General features: G+C 42.1%; 1 protein-coding gene across 1 annotated transcript; it reads left to right on the forward strand.

The window, feature by feature from the left end:
• Nucleotides 1-7,149: 7,149 nt before the first annotated feature.
• On the forward strand, nt 7,150-8,094 carry LOC102920624 (olfactory receptor 10P22-like). The gene has a single exon (XM_006998288.3). The coding sequence runs from the start codon at nt 7,150-7,152 to the stop codon at nt 8,092-8,094; it is 945 nt and encodes a 314-aa protein (XP_006998350.3).
• Nucleotides 8,095-21,341: the final 13,247 nt, after the last annotated feature.

Consider the following 21,341-nt stretch of genomic DNA (forward strand, 5'->3'; position numbering starts at 1 on the left):
AAATATTTTTGTTAAGAAATCTATTGTATAAATGGGTTTAAATTAGTGTAAGATTAAGTTTTCTACAGATGATGCCAGAGCTTTTCACAGATACTGACATCACCAACTGATTGAGAAACATATAGTATGGTAAGATATTTTCTTTGTGAAGAAGAAATGCATGTTGGGAAATTTCTAACATTTAATTCTACCCTGACAAGAAAAAAATTCACTTTTTAAAAGTATATGCTTTATTTTTTGGGTTTGAAGCAGTGTGGAAGAATGAAATAGTTGAAAGAGTTGATGAGATAACAAATCTATGATGGTTGATGTGGCATTAAATAATTTTAGGTAAACAATACTGAACTGAAGAAATTATATATGAAATATTGTTTGTCTTGAGCTGTGTGGAACTAAGGGAAGTTCTGACATGTGTGTGTGTGTGTGTGTGTGTGTGTGTGTGTGTGTGTGTGTGCCAGAAGAGATGGAAGTAGACTGTAGAGCAGAAACAATATTCAATTCAGCATCTACAGATTTTAGAATGTGCTGCAAGCTGTCAACTCAGTGCTGAAGAGGCCTAGTGAATGGCAAGTGAATACCACATTCCCTGTCTGTTGAGTGACGACAGGAAGTGCAAGTGTGCTAAATACTATGACTTAAATAAAAACACCGTGGGATGGTTTTGTTTTTGGTTTGTTTTGCTGTGACAATTTTTTCTTTTTTTATTGAAAATTCATATAACATATATTTTTAAATTTTTTACTAATTTTTTATTGTCTGATACATTTTGATCATATTTCTCCCAATATCTCCCAGAACCTCCCAATCTCCAATTTTATGTTCCTTATCTTTCTATCTTAACAAAACAAATAAATCTAGAAATACAATACACACATACCCCATAACTACAAAAATACCATTGAGTTTTCCAACTACCAACCACTCCTGTGCATGGGACCCGCCCTGAGGTGTGCTTAATACACCCAGTGAGACTCCATTGGAGAAACTAATTTTTCCTTTGCAAGTAGATGTGAATTGCAGATAGCTTCTTGGTTGGGGGGAGGAACCCATGTCTACTCTTCCCTCTTATTGCTAAGACCCCATCTGGCTGGAGTCCGTGCAGGTTCTGTCTGTGCTGCCACAGTCTCTGTTGGTCCTGATGTGTCTAGAAGATGCCATTTCCTTGGAATTGCCCATAATTTCTGGTTCTTGCCATCTTTCCATCTTCTCTCTCTCTCCTAGATCCTTGAACCTTGAGGGGGAGGGAATTGATGAATGAACATGATGATGAGCATTCCACTTTTTAAAGTAGTTTAAATATTAGATTTTATTATAGCATTTCAGTCCACTTCTTTTCCAATATATATTATTAATTCTTTGAATTTTATACAAGATTATAATGTACTTTGATCATATTCACTCTCATGCCTCCTCCTAACTTCTCCTATATCCATCCCATCATCATCCCTAACTTTGTTTCTCCTTTCTAAACATAATCCAAGGAGTGCAGTTTGTGATGCCTGTATATTCACGAGTATGGAGCCGTCCACTGAAGTGTGGTCAGCTACTAAGGGCCACAACTTCAAGAAAAAGAGACTGCCCTTTTATTATAAGGTACCAACTGTCAATAATCAATAGTTCTTCAGCTTAAGGCAGTCTTCCGAGCCCTTTCCCTGTCTATCTGTAAAGTTGATTGTCTTGAGTTTGCACAGGTCTTGTGCAGATACCCACAGCTGCTGTGAGTTCATGGATGCAGAAGCACTGTCATGTCCTAAATGCATGATTTTCTTTAGTCCTTCCTGATCTCTGGCAGTCCTTCTGCCCCTCTTCTATCATGGTCCCTGAGCTTTGGGAGGATGGGGAGTTATATTGATGTCCTCCTTGTAGTGAGCACTCCAATAAAACTTGTTTGCTGAAATCTGATTGGTTTTGAGTTTCTGCATTAATGATCCTGCATTACATGAAGAAATTTCTCTAAGACACTGGTTTATGAGGATAGAAATACAAATGTAGAGAGAAGTTTTGTACTTTGATATTTAGCAAAATGATACTATGAAAATGACTCCTGGGACCTGTAGAATCGCTCTTCTAATTACTTTTCTGTTTTTTGATAAAATACAATGATGAAAACCAGAAAAATAGGGTTTAATGTCAGCTCATGATTCCAGAAGGGGAGCGTTCACCGTGGTAGGGAAGGAATGGAATGATGGATGTAGCATGAAACTGCCTGATCGCATTTAAAACACAAACAGGAAGCAAAAGAAAGTAGGAAGTGGTGTGAGAACATAAACCTTCAAAGCTTGCATTCAGTGAGGTATTTTTCCAATGAGTTTGCTCCTTTTATAGGTACCATAATCTCCCCCAAACAGCACCATTAACTTGAAACAAGTATTTAAATACAGGAGCCTATATTCAAATGACACAAAACCAGAGTTCTTGATCAGATTTACACACACACACACACACACACACACACACACACACACACACACCACCCCCTATCCCCAAACATGAAACTTATAAAATAGGTTTCCATATGGCTTGTTCAGAAGTTCTGTTCTGATTGGGTTTTTTGTTGTTGTTTGTTTTATCTTGTTATGTTTTATCCCTTAGATGCCTGGTGTTTTCTAACATGAGGCAGAAAGTGGTGGATCTAGATGGAAAGGGAGGTGGGGAGGAACTGGGAGGAGTTTCGGGTAACCATAATTATAATATATTGTAAGAAAAAACCCCTGCTGTGGCCAGAAGACACTTATTCCTGTAGTCATCTGACAAACTTTGTCTTTTATGTTCAGGGTTTTTGTTTTTCTTGATGTTTAGTGTTTTTTTTTTTTTAAAGTTCTTTGTAAATTCCAGACAACACTCCACTGTTGGACGTGTAACTGACAGATATTTTCCCATTCTCTATGCTGTCTCTGCATTTGACTAACAGTTTTCATGGCACTCCACCCTTGAGTGCTGGTTTTGTTTTCTGTGTGAGTGGTGTCGTACTCAGAATGTCCCTACCCGAGCAAGTATCCTGAAGTGTACGTCCTACTCTTTCTTCTAGAATGTTCAGAGTTTCTGGTCTAATATTGAGCTCTTTGATCTATTTGAAAATGATTTGTGTGTAGGGCGAGAGGGGAAGAGCACGTTTCATTCTTTTACATGTTGATATCCAGTTTGTCCAGCATTGTGTGTTATTGATACCATTTACATACTAAACCTGACAATACAAGTGTATGCATCTCTCCCTGTGTCATCTTTGGTTTCTCACTTCAGTGTTCTAAAGCTTAATATGTCTAGGCTTTTATTGCAAATTCTTTATTGATTAGATTTATTCCAAGGTACTTAATTTTAAGAAGTATTTTTGTGAACGTGATTGCTCTCCGGATTTCTTCATTCTTTTTGTTTCTTGTATAAAGAAGAGTTATTTTTATTTAGGGGAAAATATGATCAAAACATATGACATGAAACATTTAAAAATAATAAAAAGTGACAAAACTAATCTTATGAAAAAAAGAACACATCTAAAAGCTCATTGGCCAAGATCAAATCAGCTTCAATTCAGAGATACAAGTATGATTCAACATACATAAACCAATAAATTTAAACCACCACATAAATAGACTCAAGGATGTAAACTACATGGCCATCTCCTTAGATGCAGAAAAAGCCTTTGACAAAATCCAAATTCCTTCAGGATGAAAGTTCTAGAAAATTTGAGATACAAGAGACAAAATCTCCTAACGCTGATAAACATGTTTAGCAAAGTATCAAGACATAAAAGTGACACACAAAAACAGTAGCCTTCCTATATGCCAGTAACAAACAGAGAAAGAAATCAGGGGAAAAAATCCCACTCATAACAGTCTCAAAAATATCTCGGAATAAATCTCACAAAGGAAATGAAAAACTCATTTAATGAGAACTGTAAGACACTGAAGAAAAAAGCTGAAGAAATATCAGAACATGGAAAGAATTCTTATGTTCCAGGGTTGGAAGGATTAATATTGTAAAAATGGCTATTTTACCAAAAAACATCCAACAGAGCAATTCCCATCAAATTTCCAATACAATTCTTAGCATAAATTGAAAAAAAATCTCAAAATTCATATGGAAGCAAATAATATTCAAAATAGAAAAAAATCCCAAAAAACAAAACAAACAAACAAGCAAACCATAAATAGTAATTGGAAGGATAGTTTGAAACAATTAAGCAATTTTGTTTCCTCAGTCTTTCCCTTTGGGTCATATGAGTCCTGACATTATACCCAGGTTTCTATATCTTCCAGTGTCTAATGGCTCTCAAAGGAATTTGATTAAAATGTTACCCAAATTAATTAATTGTAGATGCCCTAGGTTTTCTGTCTCTGGGGAAGTGCCTATTATGTTTCCCTCTAGGACAAACTCTTCTAACATTCTCCTCATGTCCTCTGTCACCTCTGTCTCCCCAAACCCTGGCTCCTCTTCCATGGCATTCCCTGAGCTCTTGAGGGGAGACATTTGATGGAGACATCACATTTAGAGCTGCGTGTTCTAAGTTCTCTCTCTCTCTCTCTGTAATGTCATGTATGCAGAAGTTTCTCTCCTGCTTGCCTGTTCCCAAATACCCAGCAGCTGCTTCCTAAATAATTGACTCAGAGCTTAATATTACTTATAAATGCTCATCTGGTAGTGTAGGCTTATTACTAACTAGCTCTTACTCTTAAATTAACCAGAAATTCTTATCTATGTGTATTCATATGGCTTGGTACCTTTTCTCACTGTGGCATTCTCATCTTGCTTCCTCTGTGTCTGGATGATGACTCCTTGACTCTGCTCTCCTTCTTCCCAGCATTCTCAGTTTCAGACCTTGAAGCATACTGATGACACATTGGAGCACTGTGGTGACACAGGGAGCATTGTGTAGTCACATTATGACCAGACCAGGAAGTGTAGTGATGACACATTGGAGCACTCTGATGCCACAAGGCAGCATTGGGGAGACACAAGTGAGCATTATGAAATCACAATCCCCTGTCCTTTCAAAATGTGCTTTGTACAGGCACAACTGAACAGTATTACATAAAAGAAGGCTTTTTAAAGGTTTTATTTTATTTTTAATTAGGTGTCTGTGTGTTGGTATTGGGAGTAGCCAGTGCTCTTAACTGCTGAGCCGTCTCTCCAGCGTGAGTGAGTTGTCTGTAGAAGCCAGAAGAAGGTGTTGGCTCCACTAGAGTTAGAATTACAGGTGATTGTGAGTCATCTGACATGGGGGCCAGGACTCTAATGGGTCCTTTGGAAGAGAAGTTTATGCTATTAATTTCTGATGCATCTTTATGGTTCCCACACTTTAAAAATTAATTGAAAATTAATAAATCGTGTGTGTGTGTGCCCGTGTGTGTGCACATTCGTGCATGCAGCAATGTGCTTATCAAGACTCACTTGTAATTTTTAAAAATATTTTTATTTTATTTTATGTGTATGGGTGGTTTGTATGCATGTCTCTATAATGTGTATGCAGTGCCTGAGGAGGGTGTGTTGGATCCCCTGGAAGAGATTGGCCGAGAGTTGACCATGTGGGTACTGGGAATTGAACTCCAGACCTCCTTAGGAGCAGCAAGCACTCTTAACTGCAGAGCCCTCTCCCTAGTCTCCTCTTTGGACTCTTTCTCACACTTTCACACCCAAGAGGAAAACAAGCCAAATAGACAACAGACTACCTTGAATAGGAAGATATTTCTTGATTATCTAACTGAGTTCCAAGCTATGGCCATGTTTTTCTTATTTAAGTGACATCATTGAAAGGACCTGCCCTGTTTCTCTAGTTTCTGCTGATAGATATATTTTCTTCACTGGGCATCTCAGGTTGCCTCTGTCATCTGCTCTTGTGAGTGCCATCTTTTCTGGCTGAGATCCAAAGAGTATTCTCCATTTCTGACATTCAGAGATTACTGCTTCTCTCTGCAGCTGGTTGGTAAGTCAAAGCCCTGTGTTGGGCTGAGAGTTCTTCCAGAATAAGCCTCGTTGTTATTTCAATAGTTATTTTCTTTAGGGATTAACACTATTTTACAAAAGGGTTTACAAAGGCTTGCCAGGGCTGGGAGTGTTGTGGGTACAGTCCAGTGGGAGAAGCCAACCAGAATCCACAAGGCCACATGTTCCATCTCCAGCACTGGGAGAAAAGGTGTTTTCCAGTAATGGGAAGAATGCTAACAGCTAATTCTGAGAGCAGGAAAGGCTTTGCAGCCCTTGGGGCAAGGGTTGACAATCCCACCTAGAGAAACCAGCCAAGGAGTTAGAGCACAGGGTTTCTGAGCCCAGCTCACTTGGTGCTTAGCAGAAGGACTCTGTACACACCATCCTCCTCCACATGTTCTTTCTCCTTTGTGCTTGGGTGTGAGGAGGAGGACCCGCCAGACCCAGGACCAACAGCAGGGAGCTTAGGGTTAGGCACAATGAAGGGGAAGCCACTTCCTCCCTGCTTCTCCTTTCCCCATCTTCCTCCACTTTCCTCCCTCTGTTGAGAATTAGCTCCTCAGGGGTTTGATCTGCTGGGATGTGCTCCAGGGAGAGGCACTCTGAGGGCCATGGGGATCCATCTGCAGGTAAAAGCTCCACAGCCCTTTGTGGTCCTCAGATCTGTGCTCCTGTCTCCTGCTCTTGCCTGTTCCACTCACTTTCTGCCTCTGGGTGGACCCAGTTCTCTTCTGCCAGATTATTTGCTCTCTGTCTGCTCACCCAGTTTTCTGTCCATGTCGTCAGCCCCCTTCTTTCTTTTGCCTCCAGCTTTTTGCTCCTAGCTCCTGCCTGGGTGAGTGGAACAAACTTGTCTGAGAAAACTTGCAACAGCAAGAAGATCTGCAAGTGTGCCTAATCTTCTCTGGATTTTCTTCCTCTTCTAGAGGGATTTTTTTTTTTGTGGGAGTCAGCAGCAGCTGAAGTTCTAAGGCTTTTCCTCAGCATTCTCCTCCTCCTCCTCCTCTTCTTCCTCCTCCTCCTCCTCCTCCTCCTCCTCCTCCTCCTCCTCCTCCTCCTTCTCTTCAGCATCCTTCTCAGCATCCTTCTCAGCATCCTCCTCCTCCACCTCAGCATCCTCACCATCCTCTGGGCTACTCTCATGGACGACTCTTCATCCTTACTGCTGCAAAGGTTTCTGGCCAGCTACCCCTCTCTGGCCCCTCTTTTTTCTAGTCTGGCTTTGGGAGCATGGGATTTGACAATGGTACAGAAGTAACAGAGTTCATTTTATTGGGGTTCTCAGGATTTGGCTTTCTTCAGGGCCATCTCTTTTGGGGTGTGCTGTGTATCTATGTGGTTACCTTGCTGGGCAACTCTCTGATCATCCTCCTCACGCTGGTGGACTCTGCCCTCCACTCCCCCATGTACTTCTTCCTGCGTCACTTCTCCGTGGTGGAGATCCTCTACACCACCACCATTGTGCCTAGGATGTTGGCTGACCTGCGGTCCTCCTGCCCCACCATCCCCCGGGCCAGCTGCTTCACTCAGATGTACTTCTTTGCCCTTTTTGGCGTTGCCGAATGCTGTTTGCTCACTGCCATGGCTTATGACCGATATGCTGCCATCTGCTGTCCCCTGCAATATACCACCCTGATGAACCAGGGAACATGTGCCAGCATGGTGGGGGCCTCTTACTTTGCGGGCATCATCACTGGCACCATTCACTCTGTCTGCATCTTCACTTTGCCTTTCCGTGGTGCCAACACCATCCATCACTTCCTGTGTGACATCCTGCCTGTGCTGAGACTGGCCAGTGCAAGCACTTTCTGGGGTGAAGTGGGGAATCTCTTCATCACGGTAGCTTTTATCTTCACGCCCTTCTCGTTGATTGTGGCCTCTTATGCCTGTATCATTGCCACTATACTTGGTGTTGCGACATCTGAGGGACGTCAAAAGATCTTTTCTACCTGCTCCTCCCACCTGTTTGTGGTCATACTCTTTTTTGGGACTGGGACTGTTGCCTATATGAGGCCCCAGGCAGATTCTCTTGGGGACACAGACCAGATTCTTTCCATCTTCTACACAGTTGTCACCCCCATGTGCAACCCTTTTGTTTACACTCTGAGGAATAAGGAGGTCATAGGGGCCATGAGGCGGCTCATGCTCATGAAGAGATACTTTGGGGGTCCTTGACCGTACTCCACCATCCTCCCAAGATCTTGGATCTAAGGGCCTGATCCCTGGACATTCTCAAGGAAAAGGAGAAGCTGAGACCACAGGGCACAGTCTGTTGTGCATTGGTTGTTCTACCCACCATGAGCATCTAAGACACAGGTGTATATTTCAGAGCTCTGTTTCTGGGACCTGGTCTTAAGACTTTGACTGGGCTTCATGACAAGAGCTGAGCTGAGGACTGGAATGGAGGTCAAGGGGAAGGCTGCTGAGATAACCTTGGGTGATGATGTGATTCCTGGTCATTGCTGAGGTTTAGTGCCTTCCTGGGGTTATGCTCTTGAGACATCCATCTTCCTGCTTCTCCCAGTGAGTCCTTATTGTAAGCCTTTCTCTCTGACATCATTCCCATATGCCTGTAAGGGACAGGGACAAGGACTGGCTGGTTTGGTTTGCAAGTTCAGCTCCTGAGTCCTGCTTGGTTTTGCTGTAGGCTTGGTCTATTCAATTGCTTGTCTCCTGAATGATCCTGTCTCCTTGGACTCTCCCAACATGTTAGTGATCTTTACTTTACTTCCCAACTGTTTTAAAAACTGTTTTTATTCCTTCCTTTGTTCACATCCTGCCTCCCCCACTCTGGTCTGAGTCTGGTATGGCCCTAACTTCTTGAAAGGACACTAGTTTCTTGCAACAAAGTGTTCACTATTTTTACTTGGTGTCCACCCTCGGTTATTGGTTGGAGGGATTTGGCACATCACCCTTTCCTTGGAAAGCTAGTTCTTGATTGTTCCAGCATCCTCCTCAGCTATTAGTTGTGGGTGGGAGAAGCAGAGGCAGGGAAAACGTGCCCAAGGTGTAAAAGAAGGCCTAGAAACAGTGTTGTTTCTTTCCCAGTTTGCAACAAGGAACTCTGTTGGTTGTAATAAATTTGCATACAGAAGAAAATATATCTATCAGCAGAATGTTAATAATGCTTTTGGGAAATTACTGCTGCCTGCTTTTGCTCTGCATTTGTGTACATGCTTGTTCATAAAAATTAAAAATAAGATTATATTGTCTAAACTGTGTTTTTACAGCTTCTACTCTATTGAAGGCATTTGAACATGTTGTGCCATGGCTCCTAGGGAGTTTCTTCAATGTCTCTTGCAGTATGGGTTCTATAATCTTAAGAAATGTCCTGTCATCACAGTAACGTTTGTCACGGACATTGAGATAAACATACTCACACATATCTTTACCTACACTTTCTCTAGTACAACTCCCTGAAACAGGACTGCTGAGTAAAAGTGTTTTTGAAATACTTTGCCAAATTACCTGTCACAAGAATTTTTATTGTGTTTTATTGCCCAATTGAGCGTCTTTCCCTCAAGTTTCAGGGCAGGGATGTTGTCTAAGGGTCAGGAAGGAGTTGAGGTTAGATGACCCAAAGAAAAGAAGGATGAGGAAAGTATTTTGAAAATTTCTTGAGATGAAAAGAATAAGGCAAATGTGAGTCACTTTTCCTTAGATGACCAAGGACAAGGTGAGACATGTGCATTGGAAATACACTAAGATGCATCAAAATGTAACCCAAGGGACTACTTTCAGGCAGAGTCAGTGTCTGAACATAAGAATGCAAGCTTAAGGTGAGGGCTTCAGATGTTGGAGCTGTGAGCCCCTGGACTTCCTGAGTGCTAGATCACCTCTCTTTGGTGACTGTTGGCTTCTGTTCCCTTGTTCATAGGTAAACTTCTGTCTGTTAATGTTGATATGTCCCATTCAAGTATCTAAGAAATCCATGCATGTTCATTCTAGACTTTCCAGAATCTATTATTTTGAAATACTTGATACTAAGAAGGTAAAGTTGGATATGAAACACTTATCATTAGTACAAGAGTTTTCAACATTACCAGTTTTTGTTGTTGTTTTGAGACAGGGTCTCACCATGTAGCCTTGGCTGGCCTGGAACTTGCTATGAAGGTTAGGCTGGCCATGAACTCACAGAGATTCACTTGCCTCTGCCTCTTAAGTGCTATTACTAAGGTGTGCTTTATATGTCTGGACAGTTATCTATTTTCCAGGCACAAAACCTAATGTAAAAGTTGTGTTCACAGATGCAAGCAGTGTTTGAGAACTATTATACAAATCAGTATTTAAACACTTCTCTAGTGGCATATTTTCCTTACAAAATTGTAGTAAAAAATGCAATGAAGTTTTCTATGTGGATCATTTTCCCAAATTCCCCCCAAACTCACTTTGTTTTACCCAGATGTACACTCCAAATGTTACCCATTGTTGCATGTTATAAGGAAGACTGGAGGCCCTGTCAGGAGCTGCTTCTCCCAGAAAGCATTTCAGAAACACCCCACACTCATCAACCATCAACCCTCCACACACACTTCACATCTTTATAATTACTCACATTATATGCTTCTGCTGGTTTGTTTCTTCTTTCCTCCATTTCTCCACTCCACCCCACTCTGAATCTCAAGAGCATAGGGACCTTACCAGTTACTTCCTGATACCAGAAGCACAGGCAACCCCAGTCCCTGACCCCGTGGGTAGGAGAGGTGTTATCTGAAGTAGCTTAGATGTGTTGATGCCTTGTAGTTGGACATTACAGTGTAGTTGGACACTTGCTGTGCCCACTTTTTTCCCAGATGGTCTTGCTATGTGGCCATGTAGCCTTATGTGCTGCAATTACAGGAATGGAGTACTGCATCAGGTGGTGTTTCTCTCTTACCTCCAGTTTTCTCTGTTTGTCTCTTTCATTCCACAGTTATTAATATCCCCGTGTTGTGAAATACAATGATCAATTTTCAGTCTTCATTTTACTCAATATCTCGACATTATTGACATGTGCGATCTCTTGTCCATTCTGAAAACTTTCTTTAGTGTCTGTGACTTCCAAATACACAACTTCTTATTTCTGACCATTTCCCTTTAGATTCTGTAGAGCACTATCTACTTACCATGCCGGATGACTCTTGTTCTCCTCCCAAGCTTCTTCCATCCAGTAAGTGAGAAGTTGCCATTCAGTTATTCAGATAGAAGTTTAGTAGTCCATTTAAATTCATTTCTTTCCTCAACACCTATTGTGCCTCAAAAATTTAACGCTCAGGGCCTGGACAGATGCCTCAGTGGTTAAGAGCATTGTGGTTCTTGCAGAGGACCTGCATTCAGGTCCTCATACCCACATTAGGCATCTCACAACCACCTATAACTCCAGTTCTAGGGGATATGACACTCTCTTCTGGCCTCCATAGACACTCACATACACATACATATACAGATATACAGACACATATACACAAAATAAAAATAAAGTGATTCTTAAAAGAATTTATTCCAACACTTTTCTGTAAACTGAAGTTCCTCGAAAAATGTTCCACTTCTGTGGAAGATTCTTCAAAGGTGATTGATTAAAACTTTGTTATTGTAGAATCTTGTAGAACTAGAACCACATTATCTTGGCCTATGTTTGGTACCCTTAATAACCATTCATGCCCACCTCTGTGTCTGGCCTAACATCTTTGTGACTGTCAGGTAAAATCTTTGGAATGAATTCTTAGTCCAAAAGCTGAGTGTCATCAGACAACATCTGAAACCTGGCAGAGTCTTCCCATGTTTGGTTTTAAGTTGTCCACTGGCTGTCCTTAACAGTGTATTTGGTAAATGCCTTGATTTATGAGTCTGTTTTGCTCTGTTATTGACAAAAGCTTATGTAACCACATCCATGGAGCAAACTGAATCCATATTTTTGGGCCATGGTCACTCATATTTGGCTCCAAATAAATTGTCTGTTGCTCCTTTGAAATGTCTTTTGCTCTATGTTTAACTGACTTAATCATCTCAGGGTCAGGTACCAGAAAGCCTTGGACCTCAGTCCAATGAAATAATTTGAAGTATCAAATATTCAACATTCAACCTGCATAACCTGCTTACCACACCTGGCCCATTTCCTTCCATGAAAACTACTGTAAAACACTGTGATGGCTAGTTTTTATGTCAACTTGACACAGGCTTGCTGTGGGATGTTCTGTAGGTCCTGTGGGAGCCCATTCTCAGGTTCTTTGTGGCGTTACCCAGCAGGTCCGTATAGAGGATGATTAGGACCATGGGCCTGAGTGCAGGTGTTTGAGATGGTCTGCACTTGGCTGTGCTGGGGGATGGTCTGTATGTCAAGTTGCTCTGATTGGTTAATAAATAAAACCTGATCGGCCGTGGCTAGGCAGGATAAAAGGACAGAAAGGCAGAAGGAGACGCTGCAGCCGCCGCAATGACCAGAGAGGCTGCAGCCGCCGCCATGGCCAGCAGCATGTGAAGACGCCAGTAAGCCACCAGCCACATGGCAAGGTATAGATGTATGGAAATGGATCAATTTAAGATAAAAGCACAGTTAGTAAGATAAGGACAGTTAGCAGGAAGCCTGCCACGGCCATGCGGTTTGAAAGCAATATAAGTGTCTGTGTTTACTTGGTTGGGTCTGAGTGGCTGTGGGACTGGCGGGTGACAGAGGTTTGTCCTGACTGTGGGCGAGGCGGAAAATTCAAGCTACATTTGGCGCCCGAACTTGGGGCTAAAGAAAAAAAAGGGTTAAAGAAAAAAAAGGGAAGAAAAAAAAAAGGGACTAAAGAAAAAGGACAAATGAACAGGGATAAAGGCCGGTGTTATGAAAAAATAAATAAATAAATAAATACTAAAGACAAAGTCCCTTAACCAAGAGGCGCTCCAATAAAGTGTGATCTGAGAAGAATCCTCGCGTGGTGGTAAAGAGGATTCAGAACTCAACACACGGAGCGGTGACGTCGGTAAGTTCTCCAGGAACGGTGACGTCGGTAAACGCCCCACAGTTCCTAATTCTCTCTCTCAAATGAGCGGCAGCCGCCGGTTTGAGTTACTGGCGGGTTCCTGGTGTGTGTGCTTAACCTGCAGTAAGGCAGAAATGAGGCCTCTGCAAATGGAACATTAAGCTGCGTGGCGGATTTAGCCTTTGCTAGTAAAAAAAATAAATAAATAAAAGAGGTTTCTGGGCTACACGCTGCTTGGATAAAAGTGTAGACCCACTATTTCTGAGACTTGATAAGCCATGTAAAAATGGATATCACACAGAGAGTTTGGATTATATTGTCTTTGGGATTTTTAACTGCAGAAAAACATTTGATCGTAAAAGATGTTGAGTTAAACCAATATGTATATATTAAAGATATCTTGACTTTAAAATTTGGATATAAGGATGTGTTACTTTGGAAAGGAGACTCTGCTTTTGTCTCTACAGAAAGCCAGAGGCTATGGATTTGTTCCAGATTAAGATACATCAGGTTTGACCAGCCAAGACCACCTGAAAGGTCTCCGATGACACCATGGCCCAGATGATCCAGCATCCAGAGTCGTTTCACGGCAACTGGCTCAGACGATACGGTCTCACGGACTACTCCATGATCCTAAAATTTTCTTTGCATCCCCATAAGATACAGCGCCCCCCTCCAGCAGGAAGTAGTTAAGAGAAGCTACGCCCAAATTCCCAAATATACCAAGCTGACTTTGGAGATGTGTAAAAGTTAAAACCTTCCTTTTAAAAAAAAAGAAAGGGGAAGTGCTGTGGGATGTTCTGTAGGTCCTGTGGGAGCCCATTCTCAGGTTCTTTGTGGCGTTACCCAGCAGGTCCGTATAGAGGATGATTAGGACCATGGGCCTGAGTGCAGGTGTTTGAGATGGTCTGCACTTGGCTGTGCTGGGGGATGGTCTGTATGTCAAGTTGCTCTGATTGGTTAATAAATAAAACCTGATCGGCCGTGGCTAGGCAGGATAAAAGGACAGAAATGCAGAAGGAGACGCTGCAGCCGCCGCAATGACCAGAGAGGCTGCAGCCGCCGCCATGGCCAGCAGCATGTGAAGACGCCAGTAAGCCACCAGCCACATGGCAAGGTATAGATGTATGGAAATGGATCAATTTAATATAAAAGCACAGTTAGTAAGATAAGGACAGTTAGCAGGAAGCCTGCCACGGCCATGCGGTTTGAAAGCAATATAAGTGTCTGTGTTTACTTGGTTGGGTCTGAGTGGCTGTGGGACTGGCGGGTGACAGAGGTTTGTCCTGACTGTGGGCGAGGCGGAAAATTCAAGCTACATAGGCTAGACTCATTGGGGGTAGAGAGAACCTCAACTGAGAAAACTCTCCATTACACTGACCTCTGGTCAGGGCTCTGGGCTATCTTCTTAATTGATGGTTAATGGAAGAAAGCTCAGTCCATTGTGGGTGATGCTATCTCCAGGTTGGTGGTCCTTTCCACAAGGAAGCTGACTGAGCAAGTCATGAGGAACAAGCCAGTAAGCAACATCCCTCCATGGTCTGTACATCAGCTCCTTCCTCCAGGTTTCTACCATGTTTGAGTTCCCTGAATTCCCTCAGTGATTGACTGTGCTGTGGAACTGTCAGTTGAAATATGGTCACAGTGTTTGTCACAGCAACAGAAACCCCAACTGACAAAAGCACTTTCCCACATTTACCTCTTGCTCCCTGTCTCTAGATAGTCCATGATGATTTACCTAGTGTGGTGTGGTCCTGTGGCATGGTGTGGCTCCCTTCCAGGTGACTGAGTAGCAGACTGTCTTCTGACAGGTGTCTCCTGACCTGGTGCCTTACCAAATTTGAATAATGACACCTATATTTAGAACACTGTGTTATTGTCTTTCTTTTCCACTGCACATTTTGTCGTCCTTAGGCATTTAGGCTCTTTGCATGTCTTGCTCTATGCCTGCAAGTTCCCGTTTTTGCGGATTAAGATAAACTTTATTGATTCTAAAAAAATTTATCTATTTTTAAAATTAATTTTTAAATTAGCAAACAAAAAAGAACGAGTTTCATGATATAGTTTTCCTATACATATCATTGTACTTTGCTCCACAAAATATTGTCCACAAGTTCATACTTTAAACCAAAGGTAATTTAACATTATTTGAGCCTCAGCTTGCATTCCACCTCTTCAGAAGGACCTTCTTGAACATCCCTCAAGTGGGACCATATGGTGGTCACTCTCATATACTTACTTCATGGTATACATCCTTTAGAGAGATGACATTTGCTCTTTTGATTGAGTGGGAATTTAGTTCAGGCCTTCTCTGCTGGAAGGTATATTCTTTAAAGGCAGAGGCTTTGCTTTGCTTAGAGCTATGACTTTAAGGCTTAGAAGAGACTGGTACAGCTTAGAAGAGGTGTTCTACACACATCACAGACTGTTCCTTCAGTCTACTCAAAGGGAGAGAGGAGAAAAAGCATGCTTGTGTTTCTCTTTCTAGAGTCTAGACAGCTGAAGATTGCCTTCCCTAAGCTCCCTCATAGCTCAAGTTCCACTCATGGCCTAACTTCTGCCTAGGCGAGGCACCTCTGGGAAACATGGAAGACAGAAGCATTGAGGCAGAGGCTTCACCCGCTTCACGTCTTCCCTCTGACAAATTGGTGTTTTTATGGTAGAAGTGGTCTCAGCGCTGTGGAGGTCAAGAGGCAGGATGGTGCTCCAACACTCATCCACAAAAGCTTATGGATGATATGTCAGGTCTCAGCTCACATTCCACCTCTTCAGAAGGACCTTCATCTGAAGGTCTGGCATGCCAGCTTAGAAGAGGCATTATGGTTGATATGATTGGCTTAACAGGATCTGGAGTTACCTAGGAGACAAGCCACTGGGATGCCTGTGAGGGATTATCTTAATTAGGTTAACTGAGGTAGAAGAGCCACTCTAAAAGTGGGCATCACCAAAAATTCCCTGGGCGCAGTTCTGGACTGCAAGAAAAGGAGAAAGGGAGCTGACTATGAGCATTCACTGTTTCCTGCTTCCTGACTGTGATGCAATGGTCAGTGATCAACTGCTTCAAGAACTTGCCACTGGGACATCTCACCACAATCGACAGTACTTTTGAACTGTGAACTGAAAGAAACCCTTTCTCCTTTAAGTTACTTTTGCCAGGGCATTTTATCACAACAGGAAATGTAACAAATACAGAAATTTGGTACCAATAAGTGGGGGTACTGCTGGGAAACCCTGACCATGCAGTTCTTGAGCTCTTGTTTGTTGGAATAGTATAGAGAAGTTGGGAACTTTGGGCTAGGAAATCCCTTGATTGACACAAGTAGAGCTCAATGAGCCATTCTGGTGGGAGACTCAGCTCATGAGGTTTCACAGGGGAACAAGGACTCTGCTTTGTTTCTCTCACTTTGATAAAGACTATGAACAAAAGCAACTAGGGAGGGAAAGGGTTCATTTATTTCATCTTATGGCTTACAGTTCACCACGAAGGCAAGTCCATGTAGAAACTCAAGGCAGGGACCTGGAGGCAAAACCTGAAGCAGAAACTTGAGGGAACATTGCTTACTGGCTTTGTGTCTATGGTTTGCTCAGCTGGTGTTCTTATATGACCCAGGACCACCTGCCCAGGGTGGCACCAGCCCCATTTGGCTTGGGCATCCCATAAATCAATAATCAAGAAAATGCCCCCATAGATTTGCCTATAAACAGTCTGATGGAGGGATCTTCTCAACTGAGGTTTCTTCTTCCAGATGACTAAATAGCTTGTTTCATTTTGATACAACAACAACAACAACAACAACAGCAACAGCAGCAACAACAACAGCAGCAACAACAACAGCAACAACAACAACAGAAAAATCAACCAGTGCAGATTCCATGGGAACTAGGCTGGGGCCATGAATACGATCATATGGGAAGGAGTCAAGCTTCATTCTGTCAGTGTCCTGAGAATTTGAGTGAGGACTGAATTGAAAGGTGATGGACTAACATGTGTGGTGAAGGAAACTTCAAGACAGGAGAGCATCCAGGCCATGGCAGGGCTACTGTTAACAATGAGAGAGAGAGAGAGAGAGAGAGAGAGCAAAAAGTGAAGCAGAAGGATATTAAGAGGCTCTCAGATGTCTATCATTCTTCTAGATGGTTCTTTGCAAGGTAAGGTCACAGGTGCTGGTCCCATTGGTGAGCTATCCTTCATGAAGTCAGGTCACAGGTACTCATCACACCTCAGGGTGGTCCTACAGGAATCCATGTGTGAATGTTGGGCCCTCCTCCAGGCAGTCCTCCAGCATGGTGCTTGGAATTTTGGTCTCTGTTCCCCTGAACACTTTGGCTCTGACCAGGTTTCCAGTTCAACGAATTCTGTGTGATTCAATGATTCTGATTCTGACTCAGTTTTCCTCCCCTATTTAGAGTTTTTCTGTTGACAAGTTTCTGCCTGTAGTCTTGGGCAGTTGCTCTGAGTTTCCCGTGAGTGTGACTCGTGGATCTGGAGTGACAGAGCACTGGCTGCTGCTCCTGTGAGAGAAGAGGTTTTTTTGAGGCACCATCTTTCTTTTGCCACTGCTCTGCACATCGTTTCCTCCTCTTTTTTCCACTCTAAAGTATCTGTTACTTAGAGGACTATACTGCTTCTCTGAGGCTCTCTGTCTTAATCACGACTGCAGATACCCTTTCTCACTGGGAGAGCTAGCTCATCACACCTGCCAATCCCTCTGAGCCAAACTTGATCCCCCTACACTGTTTATTTTGCAAAATTTCCCATTTTTACTAAACTGCAGAGTTTAAACTGCTACCCACCTCTTTTGATAGCTGTTATCCAACTTTCCTTAGCTTATTCCCTGGGGATTCCAGCAGATCATACCTGCCTATTATCTGTGCCACCTCCCCTGATATATCCTGATGGCATTAATGGAACATTGTGATGCAGCAATGGACCATTCAGGTGGGACTAACGTAATGTCACAGTAGAGCATTGACATGGTATCTGGAACTTTATCTTTGCAGAGAAGCAGCATCACAATGGCAATATTGAGCCTTGTGGTTTCACAGGGGAGCTTCAATGGCACAATGCAGCAATGTTAAAGTAAAACTGAACAACAAGAGGTCACAGTGCAGCATTGTGATTTGATAGTGGAGATGTGAAGCCAAAACGTACTATTGTGATGGCAAAGTTGATGATTGTTATGAAAAAATGAAGCATTAAGATGTGATAATGGTTCTGAGATGTCACAATGCACCATTGTAGTGGCCCAATTGAGCACTTTCATATAAATATGAAGTAATATGATGGTACAATGAAACATTGTGATGTCAATGTGGAACATCGTAATGTCATGATAGAGTGTGATACCACAAGGCAGCTTCATGTTGGCACAGTTGAGTGTTGTGATGTCATAATGGAGTCTGTGATGACACAATGGAGCATTTTGATGGTTCAGTGTACCATTTGATGGCAAATTTGATGATTTCAATGTCACAATGGAGTATTGTAATGTTAGAGTGGACCTGTGATGTCAAAATGCACTATGTGATGGCATAAATGAGCTTTGCCACATAAAGTGGAGAGTTATAATGGCACAACGGGTCATGTGATATAGCAGTAGAACCAGTGACATCACAGTGCAGCACTATGGTGCTACAATGGAGCACTGTTAGATTTCAAAGGAGCTGTGATATCACAATGAGCATTGTTATGTAAATGGAGGATTGTGGTGGCACAATGAAGGACTCTGAGGGCAGAATGTAGCATTGTGGTGTGATGTCATCATATTGATATTGAATGGAGCCTAGTGGTGTCACAGTGGGGAACCTCACTTAGGAGCTATGATGTCACAATGAAAAATTGTTTCAGCACAATGGTGCATTTTGATGTCATATTGCAGGATCATATTGGCCCATTGGACCATTGTGATGTGATACTGGAGATGTGATACTACAATGCACCACTGTGATGGCCCCATTGAGCACAGATATGCCAAAATGGAGCATTGTGGTGGCACAAGGATGGATTGTGAAGACAAGGTTGAGCCCTGTAATACAGAATGTGGCATTTTGATGTCACAGTGAAGCTGTGATTTCATGATGCATCACTGTGATGGTTTAATGGTACTTTGTTATCTAAAAACAGTTGAGTGTTGTGAAGGCATTGTATTGCGATGTCATGGTTGAGCCGTGTTATCACAATGCATCTTTGTGACAGAAAACTGAACATTTGTGTAGTGAAACAGCATTGTGATGGCAGAATGGTGTATCATGCAGACAAATTTGAGAATTGTGATGTCTTGAACTGCAAGCTGAGATAGACCTTGCCGTCTCTACATGGCTGTTTGCTGTTCAGGGAAGTAACACAGCCCCCGTGTTGATTCCCACAGTGGAGGCATCAGCTTACACTCTCATCTGCAGCGTCAGGATTCTTCCTTCCTGACAACTTTGACAGAATCTGTCATCATTTGTTTTCTTGATGATAGCCATCCTGACTAAGGTGAGTTGGAATTTCAAAGCAATTTCAATTTGTATTTCCTTGATGGCTAAGGATGTTGGACATTTTTCAAGTACCCCTTGGCCATTTGTATTTCTTCTTTTGAGAACTGTATATACTCCATTAGTTCATTTATTGATTGGATAATTTTTTTGTATTTGACTTTTGTAATTCTTTATATATCTTAGATATCAATCTCCCGTGTGATATATAGTTGGCCATTTTAAAAAGGAGATTTGTGGTAATTTCCTTTGTAGTGTGGAATTACTTTAATCTATTGCCCTCTCTCAATTCTTGGGATGATTTCAAGTGCTATTGGAGCCCTTGTTAGAGTACTTGCCCATGCTTATATTTTGAAGAGTTTTACCTATGTTCTCCCTAACAGTTTCAAAGTTTTAGGTTGTACATTAAAGTCTCTGATCCCCTTTGGATTGATCTTTGAGCAGGGAAAAGAGAAAGTGTTTGACATTTTCTTAAAAGTGAAACAGTCTGCATTTGAGGTAATGCTTGCTTAGATGATTCTTCAAGCAGTGGTTCAATCACAGGAGAACTTTAAGTTGTTTTACCTTTTTATTTAAAGTATTTTTATAATTATTATCTTTAAAAACTGTAGATCAAGGTGTGTGTAATATTGCAAGAACACGATGTGTCACTAGAGGGAGCCAAGCACCCACTTACTTGTATCTAGACTCTGGATGTCATACCTTGAGAATCTTGACTGTTTGTTATTCACACATGTTATAAGCCTCAGACCTTGGCTCTCCTTTGTAGTTCCTATTTGGACTTTGCACTGGAATTGCTGTCACAGTATAAGAGTTTTGGAATGAATTTGCTAGGTACTAGTGCTGTGTATGTCCAAACTGAGACCATAGAGTGTCACAAACAGCACTTGTTCAACCCAGCTCACCAATTGTGTTGCTGGGTTTGGCAAAAAGGAAAAGATGTTAAAAAGAGAGTGATAATGAGAAACAGACACAGAGATGGAGAGAGGGAGGGAGACAGAGGCAGATGGGGCAGCTCTGGTCTCCCCTCCTGTGGAGCATCTCCTTCATTTTAGGGTTTTATAGTCCCTGTGAAAGATGTCCAGGAGTTCCTGTCAGAGGCTCTGGACACTTCTGAGTGATTTTCAAGTTTTATTTCATATAGAAAAGTGTAGATTAAGAAATGGAATAAAGGGAGCAGTGACCTCAGGACCAAATCCCACACTGCTACATTTCCAACTTGTGAAAAGGAATTAACAAAAGGCTCATAGACAGGTGTGGTGGTGCATGCCTTTAATCCCTGCACTCCAGAGGCAGAGACTGGTAGAGAGCAAGTTCCAGGACAGCCAAGCTTAGGCATTGAAGGAAACCACGGAAAACAGAAAGTTGTTGAAGATGTAGTTGAACAAGGGGGCCATGTTCTAGCTCCAGTAAGCATCAGAATTTGGCAGCTTTGGCCACATAGTTTGGACTAAAATATTTGTCCCTTATGTGGCCCTACATCTACCCAGGATGTGAGGTTGATGTTTTTGAGAAGGCACCAGAACCACCACGATTCAGTGATGGTTTTCATTTACAAAGGATAATGGTAGGAAGAGTGGTCCTGATGACAATGTAAACTGACTTATTAGAACCCAGATGGCTCTGTGTGTACAGGAACTCAGGCTGCTGTGACTGCAATGATTGGCAAGGTCAAAGAAGCATTGAAGAGTCTTTGAATGCTGGGTATTGTGGATATAGTAGAACGTGGCAATGCACCCTAAATACTCATCCTAGTCTCTCCAGAAATCATCTTTTATGTGTTCTCTAAATCTCAGGCATGCCCTTGCTTCATGATCACTTAGGAGATTTCTATTACAACCAAGATTGCCAGAAATTTTCTTTTTCTGAGTCTTCCTTTAAAAAGAGTCATAACATTTTCTATTTTGTTCTCAGGAAACAGTTAGTAATGTTCTTGGGAGTACTCATGAAATCCATTGCTGTGTATTAGGAAATGACCTTGCAAGATTCGAAGAAATGTCA

The sequence above is a fragment of the Peromyscus maniculatus genome, chromosome 18 (genome assembly GCF_049852395.1).
Source record: "Peromyscus maniculatus bairdii isolate BWxNUB_F1_BW_parent chromosome 18, HU_Pman_BW_mat_3.1, whole genome shotgun sequence".
In the NCBI taxonomy this organism is placed as follows: Eukaryota; Metazoa; Chordata; class Mammalia; order Rodentia; family Cricetidae; genus Peromyscus; species Peromyscus maniculatus.

Coding starts and splice junctions, on each gene's coding strand:
- LOC102920624 (XM_006998288.3), top strand. CDS start 7,150: ATGGGATTTGACAATGGTACAGAAGTAACAGAGTTCATTTTATTGGGG.